Source organism: Drosophila tropicalis, unplaced genomic scaffold (assembly GCF_018151085.1).
Source record: "Drosophila tropicalis isolate 14030-0801.00 unplaced genomic scaffold, ASM1815108v1 contig_867, whole genome shotgun sequence".
In the NCBI taxonomy this organism is placed as follows: Eukaryota; Metazoa; Arthropoda; class Insecta; order Diptera; family Drosophilidae; genus Drosophila; species Drosophila tropicalis.
This window is the reverse complement of record NW_027173362.1, coordinates 2,680,980-2,700,761: the sequence shown is the minus strand read 5'-3', so window position 1 is coordinate 2,700,761 and position 19,782 is coordinate 2,680,980. Positions and strand designations below refer to the sequence as shown.

Below are 19,782 nucleotides of genomic sequence, written 5' to 3'. Positions count from 1 at the left end.
CACATAAAGTACTTATTCAAATTTTCTATTCATTCGCATTTGATTATTAGGAAGTTACCTTCCTATTCAAAATTGAATAAAAAAACATTTAAATGAGACATTACTTTCAAAATTCGCATAAAATTTGGCTTAGTTAGAAATACACAAATTAACATGTTTTTAAGAATTTTCCGTATTTTTAAAACTAGACGTTTGATTACACAGGCCGACACGATTTGGGATGACATTAATTTAAGAGGCGCCACTAACTAAATCGGGCACGCTGATTCCAAGTATGAACTCGGATTCACGTCTAGAATTAGTGAAATCAGTCTATCTGGAGTTGGAAAATATTCACATATAAGTTTGTAAAGAAAGTTAAAGAATTTATTTATATTGACAGACTTTAGACTTTAGGCTAGATTCATGAAATTCCAACATTTCTTTTAAATAAAAAAAAAAAAAAAAAATTCGTATATAATATGTGGTACTTTTCGGTTCAAGTTTTAATTATTTTAGAATCGTATCCAAATTATTGATTATTGGAATCTTTGATATATTGTAAATTGCTATTAAATTATACCTAATATAATTTTGGTAAAATATTATGTATTATTATTACAATAAAATAATTTCAACACATTTTTCTCGAAAACCCGAAATAATGAACAAAAACTAAGTACAGGGCCCGTAATCAATTACTTTAGAATGCCTATTGAACTTAAACGCTTTTTCATTAGCTCAAAAATGTCGGCATGTATAATTAGCTGAGAACTATATTTCGGTAAATGAACCAATAACTTTATAGTGATTAAAAACCTGGCGCAAGGCCCTGGCTAATCCGGCAATGGTATTTGTATAATATCTGACAAAGGGTTATAAGTAAGATCTAAAACTAATTCAACATTTAAACGCAAGAATTTTGATTGCGTTTTAAGTTTAAGACAAATACAAAGATAAATACATATGTACATACATAGCATGAATGTAACCATCTAATGTATCCGTCAAATAGTAACTTCAACTACTTTTGGCCAATATATGATGAATCGATTAGCTCAGCTTAAACCATCAACACTTGTTTATTTGTTGTCTCTATAGTGTAGTTAAGCCCTAAGAGACCTTTTTCACCTTTTTTGTTGTTGTTGGTCCGTTTGGCTTCTTTTTACACTCGCTTTTGTGCTACGTGCTGCTGGATGGCTGGTTGCTTCTTTGCTTTGTTTAACCCGTTTTTCCTTTTCGACCAGGTTGAAAGCTGACGATGCCGTAGTGGCAGTTACTGTTGTTGTTGTGCCCAGCCTTTGCCTAATTTATATGAAAATTTATTGCCAATAAAGGCGGCAGTAATTGAAATCTCAATGGGAGTAAATCACAATTTTATGGACTTGCTAACTGGAAGGGAGAAACCGTCAACCGCCAGCCGGTAACCGGTAGTCGCCAGCCACCACTAGCTTTCAAATCCCTTCTTCTTCTACCGCTCCTCCTTCTTCCTTCAATATGAGATGAGGTTAATAATTTTGTGTATTTGGAAACGAGGGAGGAAGCAACGGGTCGAACCGGGTCGGGTTAGGTCAGTTGTTTTTTGAGGTCATTTCCTTTCCACCTCTCGACATTGTTGTTTAAATTAAATTTCAATTTGATTGGCGCACTTCTTCCTTTTGAGAGCTTCAAGCTGCTGCCTTGACGCTGGGCGTGCCAGTCTCAACTGAACTGGGCTCCAGGCTCTTGCGTGTGAGTGAGCCAAACACAAAAAAAAAGGGATCTGCAGAAATGAAAACCCAACTTGAAATTAAAATTACGCCCAACGACTTTAATGGAAGATGTGCGTGGAATTTGAAATTTTTGAAATTGAATTTCACTTTTTTCCTTCTATTTTTGTTTTAATTTCATTTGGATTTTTTTTCGTTTTCATTTGGTTTTGCTTTGCTCCTGCTGCATTTGAAATTGGGACAAACATTTTGTGCATTAAATATGCATACATATTTGAAAACTGATCAGAGGACGGTCACAAAAAGTAATGTACTTCGCAATAATTTTATTGTGAATACTTAAATACATACATATGTAGTTGGTATAGTCAACCTAAAGTTGTTCCAGTTTAAGTGTCTGATTCTGGCACATGACCATTAGATTAGCCTGCATAGGTTTTTGGCAGTCAATTAAACAGGGCAACAAGGCCAAGGCAAATAATTTCAATGTGTGAGTTCAATAACTTAAGCCTGATTCAAGGATTTACCTCTATATATTTGGAAAGGATTTTGAAATTAAGTGGTATTCAAGAGGGGCAGCTTCTATCTGAATGATGTTCTTTATCCTGCAAATATGTTTAAGCTAACCTTTGAGGAACTCAAACTACACACAAAAGATTGCGACTCAAAAGAGTAAAATCTTTCATCCCAAAATCCTGCGGAACTACGGAAAAGTTACTTAATATTCAAATTCAAGCCTGCATAATCGAAACAATTGAAAGATCATTTAGCCATACAGGTAAAGACTTCGTTATCCTCGACTAAGAAGAGTGACATCATAATAGTGAGCCTGCTTCCTTTTCCTTAAAACTTGTGAATAGCTTTTCTTTTCATCCCCTAGGCTTAGGCTTTAAAGTGTTTATCGGAAAATTATTGTAAAAATCAAGGAAAAATATTTGCTGATGACTTCGATCTTCTATTTTGGAACTTAGCAGGAAAAAAACCTGGTTTGATTTATGGGTTCAATTAGAACAAAAGGAAAAATATTAGTTAGGCAATGTCCTTATCTATTCGATAAGGATAGCAGGATAGCATTTTACGCAGTCATAAACATCTAACCAAAGGACAAAATACGCAAAATTGCCCAGGAGAATTTATAAGAAAGGAAAACTCAAAATGATATTGAAAATGGGTAGAGTATAAAGCTCCTAATGGATGTGGTTCACGCCTAATGGTTAGTAGTTTATATTTTCCGAAATTCAGTCTAGGATTCCTGGCCTTTTTGGTTCCGCCATTTGGTCAAAAATAATAAATAAGCACTGTATGCCAGTTATAAGTAATGTAAACATCATTATTGTTATTATTTATTAAAGAATTCCACTAATTTTGGTTTGAACGTTCTCCACTTATCAGTTATGGACTGCTTTAATATATAGTTATAGGGTAAGTCCGCCACTTATTGCTTTCTGCTATTGTTAAGACGCATAAATAGTCAGCAAAGTTCAAAATTCCTAGGGTTTTTCACTTACGAGGCGTCGCGACGCTGCAAAGTATGCAACAAATAAACAACGTGGTATTCTAAGTGTGCTTACTGCGAATCCAATAAAATTCAAATTCTTCCTTAAATCCAGAAATCTTCAAAGTTTCAATTTTTACAAAAAAAATTATGTTATTTGTTCAATTTCACTTTTAAACTTCTCGGATAATTTCAATGGGTCAACTGTTCATAGTTTGACCATGACCCACAAGTTTTCTCTAGTTTTCGTACTCCACTTGTAACTCTGTCACTGTGTCGGCCTTCTTTGGTTATATCTGTGATGAAATCACGCTCTAGCCGTTTAACAATTAGCACCGATAAAAAATTTATGTGGAGCAAATCGTAAGCATTTCACACGTAATAACAATTACAAATGCGCGCTCTATAAATCAAGCGAAGCCTTCAGAAAATGGACTACGGTGTTGAAGGAGGAGTAACAGCAGCAGAAGTTGAGCCAGTGTAGATAGGAGTCGGAGGCAAATATTAAGTCAGCCACTCTATCTCGCCATGTCCTGTTGCCTGGTCCTGGGCACTAATTACAATTCAGGACGCGTTGCACTCGCAAGTTGTTGTTCCTTCCAACACTTACACTTTGTTCCTACTTTTGTTCCATTTCGTTCCATTCCATTCCATTCAACTTCAATGGCAAGTTGGCAGCCCAGGCTTCGATGTGGGGCCAAACGGTGGTGCGGGGAAGGTAATTTTCAGAGCTCCTTGTAGTGTTTAACTTCAAACTAGCAACCGTTTCTTCAAACCCTCCTCATTCACCGCCTCCACCACTCTTCATCCCCTTCTGAACCGTGGGTAAAAGTGTTGTTGTAATTAAATTATGTGCCAAGTGACGTAGCCATTGGAGTTGTCCTCCTCCTTGTCCGTATCCTTGTCCTCGTCCACGTCCTCGTCCTCGTTCACGTCCACGTCTACATTGCCGTCGTCGGTGTTGTCGTTGTCGCCCTCCATCTGAGATATTGTGGGCAAATTAAGTTTGCTTTTGTTCTAGATTAAAAAGGCATTGAAATGTCTGCCCGAACTGGATGGGTGTGAGAGAAAAGAAGGCGTAGGTGGTGATAGCATGGTGCTAAGCGGCAGTTAAAATGACGCCTTTGGCTAAAATTTAGCTAACTTTGTTAAGTATTTTTTGTTCTTTTCTTGTTCCTTCTTGTCTGCGGAGATGGAGGGTAAAATATATATATGCAAGTACATAGATGAGAGTGGCAAAAAGTCACAAATTCTCCAATTTGCAAGAGATCTTCTTATCTTCTCAGCTGGGAATATTTCCATTCATTTGTATTAAATAAATCTATAAAGATTTATTTGTCGACAAGCGTGTCCAAGATAAAGCCAAATTGTCAGAGTTTCCTGGGGTCAAAGAGAAAACACGCAATGACTAGAAAGATATAAAGATGTCTGATAATAGATTTAATGCGGACTGATTTTGGTCAAAAGGTTTGGCCAACCAAAACATGGGCGAAAACATGCAAACGCTACATGGAAAACTCATTTTCGTCCTGCTTTCATATGTTTGTATGTACGTTATTAAATGGCAAATTAACCTTATCAGAGAAAAGACATCCTTGATGGCCTCTTGGCCATGTCCATGCAAAGAAGAAATAATTAACACTTATGCATTCGTTTGTTTGTGAGTGTTTAGGACAGGGGGGGAAATGAGCCACTAACCAGTATCGTGTCAGAGCATAAGTTTTCTTAGTTCTCTACGTTTCAAAATGGGTATCACTATATGCAGGGGGTCTATATACCCTTCGACATATCGATATTTCTAATTATCTTTGGACTTTTTTCGCTTTACGCCTAACTATTGAATCTTGGAAGTGGTCTGCGAATTCTGACAAAGTGCCTCGAAAATGAGTTTTCTAAGCCGAAAATCTTTAATTCTTGATCTGATATAATATCAGCTCAAATATCCTTTTCAATTCACAATTGATCAATTTTCTAAAAGGATCAAGACTTTTTGATTCGATTCGAAACGAAACATGGGCTTTATAAGAAATAAGATCGTTACGTTCCAGGACATTTTATTGGTTGACGCAAATGATTGCAAGTCGTTTAAGCTTATAAATTCAATTAGTTCTAAATGATTTTGATGATTTCATATATGTATGTATGTAGATCTTCCGACAAATCTTGCACTGGCTGATCTTTTAACCATTCAACCGAAACCAAATGTCACTCGTTTGGTTCATGTTGTGCCGTTTGACTTTGAAGAAACAAGGATTAGAGAACGCAAAATGAATTCCTGTTCCTGTTTCCGAGTCAAGTTTGCAATAACTTTAATGAAATCAATTGACTCAAAGGCTGGACACAATTGGAAAACGAATAATTTGCCTGAGAATCGAATCGAATGCGACAAAAACACTCCAAATCGAAAACGAGAACTGGTCTGGTAAACTATTAAACGAAAGCTAAAACCATCCATGAAAAATCAATATATTCAATGATTTTTAAAAGAGAACATTTAGCGATATCAAAATCATGTAAGACCGAGTTAGATACAAAAGTTTATGCGTCGTTGTTAATTGGTCTAGAAAAAGACTTGACTGAAGTTACTATGTTAAGCAGACTAATTAAAGTTTGGGGGTGACTATATATATGGATTTTCATACGTTCTATTTTTTCTATGAATTTCAATTTAGTTAGGCAGGTTAAAAAGAGTAAAATAAACATTATCTATAGAAGAATTGATTTGGAACAAAAAGAGCATTCGAAATTTCACACAAAAAGTTTTCCCTTTTATCTTATTTTCCTGTTGAGCTTTTCTTCTACTTGGTCAAGTTTCACTGTGTGTGTGTGTGTGTGTGTTTGTGTGTGTTGCTAAAACCATAATCTTGTTGTTTTATAACTTTTAATACGTTTGCTTCTTGTTGCTTGTTTCCTATTTGTTGTTGCTGGTTTTTGTACCAACAAGTTAACATGTTGTTTGCCGGAAATTGACCAAATAAAATTAAATACTCACAGTACAGAATTTTCGTTTGTTTGTTTAACTGTATGCGTGTGTGTATATTTATACATACATATATACGAATTTGTGTGTGTGTGTGTTTGTGTCGATTGTAGATTGCATTGCCATGTTAGCATTTATGGCCATTTATGCAAATTGAGACATTTAGCATAAATTAATGGCTGCTAAATTGATAATTAAATATAACTATTCAAAATTGAATGAAATAAAATATTATTAAATGCTTAAGGAACCAACAAACTAACCCAATCGAAAGTGTTGCCAAATTTCAATACATTCCAACATATATAAGCCAACTCTCAAGTCAATAAAGTGGCCAATGGCCAATTCAAATCGGTAAATTGCATTAATACATAATTAATAACTTTGACTTTCAATATACACAGCACATTTTTTTATTCTAAATTAGAATTTAAAATAATTTTTTTCTTTCAAGGATAAGCAACCAAAAAATTAGATTCAAATTATGCTTCTGTAGTAGACTCAGTGCTGGAAGAGCTTGAAGATTCAGTGGATGTAGAAGTGGATGTGGAAGCTTCAGTTGTAGAGGTTGTGGAGGTGGTGGAGTTGGTCGAATTCGATGGTGGAGCCCATGGACCCCAAGGACCGCCTGGACCTCCGGGACCCCAAGGACCGCCTGGACCGCCTGGACCGCCTGGACCTCCGGGACCGCCTGGACCTCCTGGTCCTCCGGGACCTCCGGGACCGCCAGGACCTCTTTGTGGACCGCCGGGACCGCCAGGACCTCCGGGGCCGCCGAAACCACCTGGACCGCCGAAACCACCTGGACCGCCACGACCACCTCCAGGACCTCCTGGTCCTCCACGTGGGCCTCCTGGACCACCACGGCCTCCAGGACCCTGTGCGGCGGCAACAGCAACCACGGCTAAAAGAGCAATAACTATGTAAGCACGCATTTCAAGTTTCTTGTTCTTGACTTTGAATAGACAACTCCAAACTGACTTTAACTCCAGAGATGATAGCCCATTTATACCCTAATCATTTCTGTAAAACATTTACCTGTATTCTCTCTAGTAAGCACAAGTGTTTCCACTTGTCCATGACGTGCTGGCTGAACAAATTTACGTCATTTGATTAAAGTTCGTTGGCGGTTAGATAAATTCCTTTAGCACCATTTAGACATTTCCAAGATCAAGTCTTTGGGCTGTGCCCTTGTGTTGGGTCTCTCTCTCTCTCTCTCTCTTTTTCTCTTTGTGTCTCTCTGAACTCTGCTAATTATATGAGAAACAGCTGTCCAGCCTTTATTTGCCTAACAATAAAATAGACATTAATTTCATATGCCATAGGTAAATATTGTTAAGAACAGAAATACTGTGTTAATATTTTGATTCATAAATATTTCCATACAAAATATTTGATTTCAAATTTTCTGTAATTGGGATAAAAACAGAATACATTTTTAGTAAGGGCTTGAATTCTATACCATTGCTAATTTATTTAGAATTTGTTTTTAATTTGTAAATTGGGCAATGTTTTTCTACTCAGATCGATGAGACAAATCCACATTTTGATCAAAGGACGATATAGGAAAGTGCAATTGAATGGACTTGCCCTCTGAAAAGTCTACATATATAGAGGGAATCGAAGTATTCATAAAGGTTTTCTTTAACTGTTGCATAATAAACTTTCATGAGGACTCACAGTGGATGAATCTACTACAATTCATTTCTACAGAAATGGAACTTCTGTAGACTTCATCTATATGGATCTTTACAATGCAGGGTAATGTCGTTAATAGAAGACAGTTCACAGAGTGGGACACTCTGATGCCTTCAGATACATAACAGGAAAGGCAACAAAAACATGGGGCTTCCACAAATAAAATGAGTTGGGATCATTTCATTGTCATATAGTATCCCTTATCAGGTTCCTAACTAACTTCATATTAACGAAGATGAAGACGCCAACTATCCAATGGAATTTTTTCGAAATATAAACTAACTAAAACTGTATTTACAATATAATTCCAAAGATCTGCTGTTTGAGTTTCAAAGACTTCAATTTCCAATCCGGGTTGTATCCTTAAAAGTTTATTTGGGAATTCCATATCTTTCGCATTATGAATTAAATATATGTAAGTTGACTCATAAAGTGATTCATTGAGAAGTGTTAGCTTAATTAAACGTTCTTATGATAGTTGTGCTTATATTCGGAAAACTGGAATTCGGTTATTCTATTTATGTATGTATTTGTGTAAGTCAGTTTGGCTTCTTATATTCTTTTTATATCCTTGTTTAAGGAGAAGCAGACGTTTCCGACTCCATATATGTATATATTCATAATCAGCAAGAGAAACTGAGTCGATATAGCCGTCCTTCGTGCTCCATTTGAAGAGCTTTTGGTGCTACTTAAGCTACGTATAGCCCAGTTAAGATAAAGTATGAAAATCATCCGGATCGAAGCACTATATCATTAAGTGAGATACGAAAAAGAGATGAAGGAGTTGGAAATTGAAACTAACTATGAAATTCACTAAGGATTACTTTTTAATAAAAAGGGGAACAGGGTGATACTTTGAAGGCCTTGCCTGTGCATTGATGAATTGATGAGTTTGGAACATTCAAAAATATTATGGCCAAGGACTGCAAGGGTATGTAAACTTTGGCATAGACGGTGTTAACTCTTTTTGATTTTATTTTCTTGTTACAGGCCAAAGCAGATGTGACAATTTCGTGACACAGGGGTTGGTGGTAGGGGGGTTCAATAGCTCCTCCTTTCTGGATATATTCAAATTGTTGTAATCCCTTTTATCAAACTTTCAACTTAATTACCATAGAATCTGTTTGTATGCGTGTGTGTTACCTATTTTTCAATTTCGGATCTTTGTGCTGGATAAATGGGAGGACAGGGCGGAGAGGTACCGGAGAGGGCATTGCAGAAAACGGCTGCTTAAATAAGAAATCATTTTATTTGAAAAGTTTCTTTTTTCCATTTTTTGTTTTTGTTTTCGTTTTTTTTTTTGTTTTGTGTCACGCCCACCAAAAAAAGTCTCTTGCTTCTTTGGCTGTTACACCTACTCCTTACTGTCGCTCTCTCTCACTCTCGAAGTTTTTATATCTGTCTATCTCGTTTTCTATCTCCACCTCTTTTCCTCATACTACCTCCTTTTTTTCTCTTTGCCAAGCCATGGCGACAAACAATAACACAAAAAAAAAAGCAACAAAGTTAAACTGTAACAATAACCAAAGTCAAAGTTTGTCGGCAAAGTTTTAGCCCTGTGTGTGTGTGTGAGTGTATATCTGTATGTGTCGACTGTCAGAGTATCTACAGGATACAAATTCATTTCAATTGTTTACGAGTCTGTATGTAATGTGTGTGTGTGTTTTGGCAAGGAGTTAGAGGTAAGAAGCTCTGTAAAATGGCATTTGGCTTTTTTAAGATGAAACAACTTCCACTGCTTCCTTCTCCAGAGACTACAACCTCCAGTTTTTTGGGCCACAATCTCGATCATACCTGCAGACGACTTTCTTCACTTTCTTTTTCTTTAGTTTTCTTGTTGCTGTTGCTGTTGTTGTTTTGGTTGAGCAAACAAAAGTAGCAGGCAGCGAAATGCCAAAGAAATGCAAATAAAACTTTTGCTTTTCAACCCACTCTCTACTCCATTCCGCCCGCCTGTCATACTCTTTCACTTACTATGTATATCGAAAAATGCTTTTGCCAGCTTAACCCTTTAGCCACCCACCCGCATTCCAACCGGCTCATCTCAACTCACTTCACTTCCACTGCCACTGTCACTCCCACCCAGTTCCACCTCCCTTAAGAAAAACACAGAAAATCAAACAAACAACTAACAAAAAGTGTAACAATTTTAATTTTGCTTAAAATGCAACATTGAAAATGAAAGCTTAACAAAAACGGTAAACGGAATAGCAAAAGGAACATTTGATTTTCTCTTTTATATAAATGTATGTATGTATAATGGAGATGTAAATGTATGTGTCTATAAATATGTATGTATTTATTTTCGATTTTCATTTGAACAATTGTTAATGAAAATAATGTATTACTCAGCTTCATGGACGCGTACAAGGGAGGGAAGAGCCCGTGTGGTGTATATTTCCGTGTGGTCTATATTTACTAGAGATTCATTGAAGCGTTTAAAAAATTATCATTAAAGGACTCCGAAAATTCCAATAGCCCCCCGAAAATTGTATCTAAATCCGTCGATGCTGCGCTTGATGTTCCATTTATAAGTAGATTAGTTTAGAAGATTTATCTATATTATGACAAATCTAAGCACTAAGCTTACTTTAATCTAGTTTTTCTATGTTTCTGAGAAGAGTAGGCTTTTTGATGGATTGTTTCTATGGAAGCTATATGTTAAAATGGTCCATTCTCATAAACAGTCAAAGTTAATCTCATGGCTATATCGACTCGGCTTTATAATCTGTTCAATAATATACATATATAACTTATGGCATTGGTAACGCCTCCTTTTTTGCGTTGTGAACTAAAATATAGTACCCTCTTGATACCCTAGGAACATTATATTTTTGTCGGCATTCTTTACCATTACCCATTAAAATAAAAATCATTATTTGGCTTGTATTCGAGTGGGTTGATTCTCACAGACTCACTAGGGCATAGCAAATCATTGTATTTAAGTCTGGCACAGATTTTGTTTATGAAATATTCGACTTCGACGATTTTGTGATCCCGACAATTGGAGAACTTCTTGGAAATAAAGGTGGTCAGCATTGCGAATGCTGGAGAAAGGTCTGTTGGTTCTTAGAACTCAAATGATACCATCTCAAAACACACTGATTCTTGGTAATAAAATAGAAAACAGCTGAACATAAACACATGAATGCCAACTCATGGCTGTTTATTGATTAATCCCGATTCGATTATGAGATTGGTATAAATGGTGCCTGCAGTCCATGAGTGAATCAAGTCAGGTTTTGAAATTTGTTTGAACAAGTCGAAGCAGTCCATTGAGTAAATAATTTGAAAATATGCGTTTCTTTGGCCTCATCGTACTGTTTGCCTTGGTGGCTTTGGTTGTGGCTAAAGGACCAATTCAGCGTGGACGTAGAGGAGCTCATGAGGGCCAACATGATGTTGCCAAAGAAGCACAACAAGTTGATTCAGGATTGGATCGAAATGGTACACTCTCCTCGAATTTGACCACTACTACAATGACAACAGTAACTGATAACTCAACTCAACTCAACTTTCATCATCTTAAATTTTTCATATTTTTATATACATTGCATTGTATTATCCCTTATGATATTGTATCTTTATAAAGCATATACATAAAGAAAGCATAATTTGAAAAAGAAAACAACCTTTCAATTCCTAAACGACAAATGTCCATGACTCTTCAAGAAATCGTTTAAAATTAAACAAGATTAATAGACACTTCTGATTCGACGTCATACATTATGCCTTGTTTAAAACAAATTTTTCCACCACTTGGGATAGTCAGAAGAAAAAATAAATTTAAAGAGAACCAAAACAAAAGTAAGGTTTGGTAATAAACAAATTTACATATAGATCATCATCATCATGATCACGTAATTGTTAAGTTTTTTTTTGTTCAAATATTTTCTCTGAGCTGCACATGAAAAAATATTTACAAACATTACCCAAAGTCTAGTCTGACTGACTGCTGTTGACTCACGTAAACACAGATCGTCGGAAGCAGTGCAAAACAGCTGAACGAACATAATTTGTATGTGTTACGCCGACAATGTGAACGTTATTTCAAACTAAATAGAATGAGAAATTTTCCTATCTTAATCATGGGTTTTTACTGGTCGTTTGATGACGTCAAATCAGCTCAGCTATTGCAGCATAGGTAAAGTGGTCCAGAGGCAAACTGGGTATAAATAGGGTCCGTTGTCCCATACTTGGATAAGTCAGTTTTTCGAATCGGTTCGAACAAGGCAAACACAAAAACAAAAACATAAGAAAATGCGTTTCTACATCGTTGTCGTTTTGGTTGCCTTGATGGTTGCTGTTGTTGCTGCTCAAGGACGTGGAGGCCCCCGCGGTGGACGCGGTGGCCCACAAGGCGGCCCCGGCGGTCCACAAGGAGGTCCTGGCGGCCCCGGCGGTCCACAAGGAGGTCCTGGCGGTCCCGGTGGTCCACAAGGAGGTCCTGGTGGCCCCGGCGGTCCATGGGGACTTCCTCCAAATGCCACATTGCCATCCAATTCAACATCAACCACTACCAGCACCACAGAAGCTTCGACAGATTCCGATTCCACTACAGCTGCTTCATCTTAATTTGGTTTCATTCATTTCATTAAACATTGTATATTAAAGCATATTAACAAAATTCAATGGTCTTTAACTCGAGGTCATTTATTGGGGTAGACTACCGAACTGCCTTAGCAGCAATTTTGGGCTAAAGTTCTTGAGCCATACTACAGCGTCAAGGCTTAAACTAGTTGCGAATCACAACTTAATAAATTACAGAAAGAGTTGCCCTCACTGCAGTGTAAAAAATCGTTTCGAAAAGAAAGAGAGACATCTGATCTGACTACGGGGCGAATCGGCGAAATGGCGAATCGGCAGTTTATTTAATAAGATTCAACCCCATGAAAAATTGTTGAATAATAGTTATTTGGCAAAAAATGAAAAAGGGAATATCTCATTTATCTCATTTTCTTTCATATTTTCATTTTGAGAGAAGTTGAGACAGTTGGCTCTGCTGCCTCTGGCACTCTGACTCTAGCTTTGCTTCCGTGCACTGACTGTTCGGCCTTTTACCTTTCATTTTGTGTGTCGTCATACATTTCGTTTGCTCTTAATCACAAACTTATGATCTGTGTCTATGAACCTTTAATATTGTGCCCGATACAGATATATGTATGTACATACACACACACACACACGTACATATGTACATAGAAAAATATTGTAAAATACTTATAGTCACGTAATTGCAATTGCAAGGCTACTTTTAACCATGGTTTTATTTTTTTTCTTGCTCTGCGCTAAAGAAAAACAATTGACTTGAAATATTACGCTTTTGACTGGGATTTAGACTAGCTCGTGCAAGCTGAAAGTCCTTTCAATCCACTCCACACCACTCCACATCACTTTAGTTTACTCCACACGCCATTGACACTTAGGGGAAGGAAACACTGCTATACTGAGAAAACTTATAAAAATTTCTACACATGATTTCGCTTTATTGCTTTATGACTCCAATGCAATGTGCTCTGGGCGCGTGAAACCTTTACTCACAGACACACACACACACACACACACACACACACACATGGCAGTGGCTTATGAATATTTCAAAATACTTGAGGCAAAAAAGGAATACCCACATACATATACAATCTCGCTTATAGATGAGAATGTAGATGCTAAAAAAGGGCTCAACTTTTGACATTCAGACCAAAGTTGCCATATCCTTGGTATCCGCGGGGAGACAAAAGACACTGCCAGGTACCAGGTTGGCATCTGCTTACCTGTCATCAACATATTTCATGAATTTCGCGATGACAGCGTGATACATATCGACTAGAAGTGGCACTCAGTTTATTGAAATTAAGAAAAAAGGTTAAAAACTGACTCAGAAACCCATTTTAAAGCAGCTTGAACTTTCACAAATATAACATATATATAGGTACATATATTTCCCGATCACATTTGCCACACGGATTTCAATTTGGATTTGAAATGTTAACAGAACTTGATTCTTGTTTTGCTCTTTTTTCTATATAAAAATCATAACAGATCTTTTTCTCTGACTTTTTACTCTTGGATTTCCACCTTTAACTTTTGAATTTGAAACTATTTTGGAAATTACAAATATTAAATTGGGGGAACAAAATTAGTTGCATACTTTAAGGCTGCATCATTCTGAATCATGAATTCCTCTCAGCGCTAATTTAAAGTTCACTTAATTTTTTCACTCTTTGTAAATTTTGTAGTTGTTTTTCTTCTTCTGAGTATTCATTTTGGTTTTTCTTGCCTGTAAAAATATTCACTTTTTATTTATGTATCTATTTACAACAACCGCAAGTACTTGGCAAACAATGCAACAAAAGACAGACAGTCGATGAGAGGGGCGAAAGAGCAGAGAGAGGGGAAAGAGAAACGAGGCCATAACCTCATCTATAATAACTTTTGATGATCTTTTTTTTGTTTGGTTTTTTTTTTGCCTGGCGCGTGCTGTGAATTATCAATAAATAAACAATTTCAACGCTCTAAAAATGCTCATGAAATCTTTCTATGGGACTCCCCTTGGCTAGATATTTTTGTAAGAACTCATGCTGAGAGTTTAGTATGTTGACGTATAAATGTGTTAGTATACGCGTGTGTGTGTGTGTGTGTCTGGAGACACTTGATGGAAGAAGTGAGTTAAGAACCAAGAGTTAACTATGAATAAAATTTACAACATTTTTGCCCAAATACAATACGATGACATAAAAACAATATTTAATAATATTTTAAAATATTTTTTTTTCAATTTATCGTTTCTTTTTATTGCATATTCCTAAAATCCATAATAGATCTAGTAATTCTTCTTTTTTTATATAAAATTTGACCTTTATTCTTTGACATTATGATGTCTAAAAGTATATCCAATAATAATGAAAAGGAGCAAAGTTTATCTGGTATTTCGGTATTCATTCAATTGCACAATTATTCAAACGGCTAATCATATTTGATCTGTTAAAAAAAAGGAGAGTTTTCTAACATTGGCTCAATTTATTCCATTCCCTTATGATTTGAATACTTATTTATATTTGTGTGTGCCTGTGTGTGTGTGTGTGCACGTATGCGTGTATGTGAGTGTATTCGGTATGGAGGGATCGGAAATGTTATTATGCAAAATAATAACAACGCATCGCACTATGAAATTAAATTTCAAATCCCAGCAGTGAGTAAACTTAAAATGCAAGTTATTGCAACACCAGAAAGCATTCCACACACGCACACAAACAAACATATAGATCTGTATGAGTGTGTGTGTGTGTGTGTGTGTGTGTTGCCACATGACTGGCTTTCACTCTGACTCTAACTCAAGACCTTTGGCCATGGATATGCTCTGTCAGTTGTTTGGAAACCAACTTGTTCAATACACTTAAAAGCAAAAAGAATTATTGAAGCTAAAATTAGTTGAATAAAATTTTACATAAAAAGAACTTAAGATAATAATCTGGAATTGAACATTTTCATTTGAATAGTTGTCATATATAGCATACTTATGAGGGCTTCCTTTAGACTGATTACATGCGAGTTGCTACTTTTTGTTAGAGTATTTTTGGTATGGTACTTTGCTTTTTTTGTGCTTTTTTTCGTGTGCCTTATTATTTTTTGGCTATCCTTTTATTGTTCTCACTCCTTACTGATGTTTGGCCTGTTGTCTGTTCGTTACTTTTTTTTTTTTTTGTATTGTACTTTTTCCATTTTTTTTGTTCTTTTTCTGTTGCTAGTATTGCCTCGTTTTCATTTTCGTGGGAGTTGGCAAGACAAATTGATTTCATGTCTGAAACTTCTTAAGCGCCTGCATCGAGGGAATCCTTGGCGTTGCACTTGCTTCTTTCATTCCTTTATACTTATATTGTGCCGTGCATGTGTTGTGTGTGTGTGTATGTGCGTGTGTCTGTGTGTGTGGATTTTCAAATTTGATATTATACACATAGAGAAAGCTCTCTTCGGGGAGTGTTTTCTATGTTGTTTTCTCATCCTTTTTTTTATTTGTCGTTTTTTCGTTTTTTAGTTTTTCAGTTTTTTGTTTAAAGTTGTCTAGAAAGAACAACAACATGTTGCAAACATAGTCCTTCCATAAACCTCACACCTTTTTCTTGTTGCCGCCATCGTTGCATGCATTTGGCGCATATTTTCTGCCACATTTGTGGCTGTTTCGCTGCTCCCTTTGTCATAGACATGAACAATAGACGCGATATGCACATATACATACATACATACATACATAGACTATATAGTAAGTAGTTACTATATGCATGTATCTGAATATATGGCTAAATATTTGCAATTCTTGTTATTTGTACTTTCCTGAATTCCCTCAAGTGTGGCCATAAATTGTTCTGTAATAGTTAGTCCAGCCCTCGCCTTTTTGCATAGGTCTTTGCAATTTTTTCGCAACAAATTGGGTATATTAATTTCGATTTGTTCTTATTATTTTGCATAGTTTACAGACCGACAAACATTTTTTGGTTTATTAAAATGGTCTCTCAGTGTTCTGACCTCTAGAATAACTTGTACTAAATTTATACTTTCGATTTTCCCTGGACGTAAAGGTTCAACTTATTTATTTATTGGTGGTACTTTCCTGGCATTTACAGGACTCTTTAAACTTACTATACGAGACTTTTGTATTCATAAGTTACTGTAGATTTCAAATCCATAAGTTACATAACATAAGTTACAAGTTCAGATAAGGTGTTGAAGATTCTTCAGATACTATATCCACTTCAGGACTCCATAAGATTGATGGGTCTCTTCTGCATATACTTACTTATGTATATAACCATAAGTTATACAAAGATAAATTATGAACAAAATGTTCATTTATGGCATCTAATAAAGCTGAGGTGCTGGAGTAAGAATAAAGAGATGATTTTAAAATCCTTTTTGAAAATAAGGCAACCTACTGTCTTCTTCAGTCCTTTTGTGGTGTACTTTAACACAATTTTCTTAGCCATTTGAATGCTGTTAACTAAGTTAAAGCCTGTATAAATGAGAGTGAGGGAATGAGATAAAGGTCTTCGATTTGAATAATAATGACGAATTAATTTAAAACGGCGTGACTTAGATAATCAAATGATTATCAAATATGATTGAGTTAAACCTAAATGCTTTATGGCTATTCTTTAAATTCGTGTACACCTGTTGGTTGTCATTTTGCGAACGTTTTGAAACCTTAGTTTCTCGTGTTGTCGCTTCTTGCTTTTTGTATCTTCACTGTGGCTAAAAAAGCGAACATGTAACCATAAATCAGTTGCAATGAAATAGCATTAGCGTCAGACAATAAAAAAGAAAGGAAACCGAAAAAAACGAACCTATGCTATTTGGTTATGGCCAAAGAGTTGGGTTTTTTTATTGAGTTCTTTTTTTTTTTTGTCTTGACTGTGTGGCCCCCCTCGTTTTTGTGGGGGCTGTGAAAACTCTGGGAAATTGATTGAGCGCGTGAATAACAGCATGTGAAATGGGTAACAAGAGATCGTAAGGAGAGCGGTTAGCACAACGAAAATGAAGAAAAAAAGTAGGTACAAATGAAAAAAGGAGGGCAGTGTTGCTGGTGGGAGCAGCTGTACATACAAATGTATCTGCTTACAACTCTCGACTCGACAGAGGCAATAAAATGTACAACAGGCATAGAGCCACATAGAGTGAGAGGAGTTGAGAGAGAGAGAGAGTGACGGAGGGGCAAAAAGTATAGATACTCGGGATTCGTAGGTGGAGGTCGGACCACCTACCAAGGAATTGCATTTTGCGCATTTGTATGCCAAAAAACTACAAGATATACATACATACTTCTACATAACAACAAAGACTAAGACCAAAAAAAAGGAACCAACTACATTTTCTTCTGAATTATCGAAATGGAAATGCTCTCATTTCAATCTATAAACAGATCAAGATGAGAATGAATAACGAAATAAATGCTTGTTTTCAATAATATGGAGCCTAAATTCCAGCTCAGCAGTTTGTACAAGTTTCAAATTTTATAAAGTGACCATATATTTACAATATCGACTCCAGCACTTTTATTAGACAAGTCAAAGAGTTTACTTAATTTACTTAATTAGATAGAAATATTTTAGCAAGCGATTCGATTCAAATCTGACTGAAATACTTTGTTTATAAATCATGAAATCATTAATTACTTTTAGTTGAAAAACTGAAAATTATTTCAAATTGCAAAAGATTTTATTCTATAGCTGAAACTCGAATTTGTTTGGTCACTTCTCTGTTTTAATTGGTAGGTGAATTATTGTACATATAAATAACAAACAAAGAAATCACTGAGTCAATTCACAATCAGTAACAAATTTGCAAAGTATGTGGACCAGCGATAAGTGAAAAGCGTGTGAGTTCATTGTGATTCAATTCACATGAATAAGTGCAAAGTGTATTAGGAACTTCTTATACCCAAATTCCTTAACTAGGGCATAACAAAGAAAAATAGTTGAGTGGCGTTTGCAGTAGTTCTTAGTTCCTTTGCCAAAAGGCAAAGACAGACAAACAGACTAGCAGACACATTTAGACAGTCGAACAGATATGGCAACAGTATCCTCTATATACCCACTCCCCCAAAGTATTATGCTTTCTCCCCCCCGTATCCTCGCCTGCCGCCCGCCAGCCTTCTTATTTACTTGACTTCGACTACGTCTCTGATTGTGCTCCGGCATAAACAGCACGTAGCTGAGAAGCTAAAACACCACGTAGCATTATCGATGTAATCACCGGATAAGCTAACAAGTTGCCAGGATTTTCACGCATACTCCGCTGCTGCTGGTCCTGGTGCTGGTTGCTGCTGCTGCTGCTGCAACTGCAACAACGAACAGAGTGTGGAAAACAAGCTAGAGAACAAAAAAAACAAAAAAAAAAAACAAGAAAATGGAAAAGTGGAAACTTCGTTTTTCTTCTTTTTTTTGTTGCTTTTGTTTTGTTTTTGCTTTAGCATTTTATAGTTTCACAGTCGATAGAAGTGAATTTCAGAGTTTGGTAGAGAGATATTGGAGCAGTAGAGTGTGGGCGTGAGTGGGCGGTGGCGGAGGTGGGGCAAAGGTTAAGTGGGTGAAGCCAGAGTATTGTACTTAGTATGGATAAACTGTTTTGATAACTAAAAACGTTCAAGTTATTGATATTGCAAATATTGTACGGAATTTCCTTTTATGCTGCTTTCTTTTGTCTGCTTTTGATACGTACCAAGGACACAAACTTTGAGGAATTGCACCAGAAACCAAATGAATGCGTCTCTCTCTATCTATCTCTCTCTCTCTTTCCCTGTGTGTGTGTCTACGGCAATCCTTTGATGTAAGTTATGTAAATCTCTTACTCAGATTATTAGTTTAATGAAGAGAAAGTTTATTTGTCAATAAAATGCATATAATAAAGATTGAATATAGGAAATTTTACTAAAAACGTATCCGTTACGTAAACGTATTCACCCGCTATTAACTATTTGCAGTGAATTAGTTATGAAAATTACCGTGAAAGTGCAGTATGTTGCCAAATTGAAGATACCCTTTAACAACTAGTGGAGCACTCACTGAAATTCCTTACCTGGAACTTAAGTTCATCAAATGATAAAAACTTACAAAAAAGAATTCATATCAGCAGATTTCAATGATAACTCTAAAATTGTAATACTTATTGACAAAACTAGTTGGGAATTGTACCTAGATAAAGCAAATACATATGTAAAAGCGTAGTTCATATCTCCAAAGTTCGTTTCATGTATGCCTAAGCAAAGCACTTACCTTTTGCCTTGACTTAATGGCCATTTGGATATGCTGGAATGTCATTGGCCACAATTGATAATTTTATTGTAACTTTCAAAAACAAAAAACTATGATTGATGGGGCTTAGGGACTTTTTTTATAGATACTGCAATATTTTCAGATGGATCTAATTTG

The 19,782-nt window shown here is 36.1% G+C and overlaps 2 protein-coding genes across 2 annotated transcripts; both read left to right on the top strand.

The window, feature by feature from the left end:
• The first annotated feature begins 4,375 nt into the window (after positions 1-4,375).
• LOC137583641 (collagen alpha-1(I) chain-like) lies at positions 4,376-7,139 on the top strand. The gene is made up of 2 exons (XM_068298731.1): positions 4,376-4,382; positions 6,624-7,139. The coding sequence occupies exons 1-2, from the start codon at positions 4,376-4,378 to the stop codon at positions 7,088-7,090; spliced, it is 474 nt and encodes a 157-aa protein (XP_068154832.1). The 3' UTR covers positions 7,091-7,139.
• Positions 7,140-12,063: 4,924 nt separating this feature from the next.
• Positions 12,064-12,488, top strand: LOC137583486 (putative polyketide hydroxylase). The gene has a single exon (XM_068298534.1). It carries the CDS (start codon positions 12,122-12,124, stop codon positions 12,434-12,436), a length of 315 nt encoding a protein of 104 aa, XP_068154635.1. The 5' UTR covers positions 12,064-12,121; the 3' UTR covers positions 12,437-12,488.
• The last annotated feature ends 7,294 nt before the right edge of the window (positions 12,489-19,782 follow it).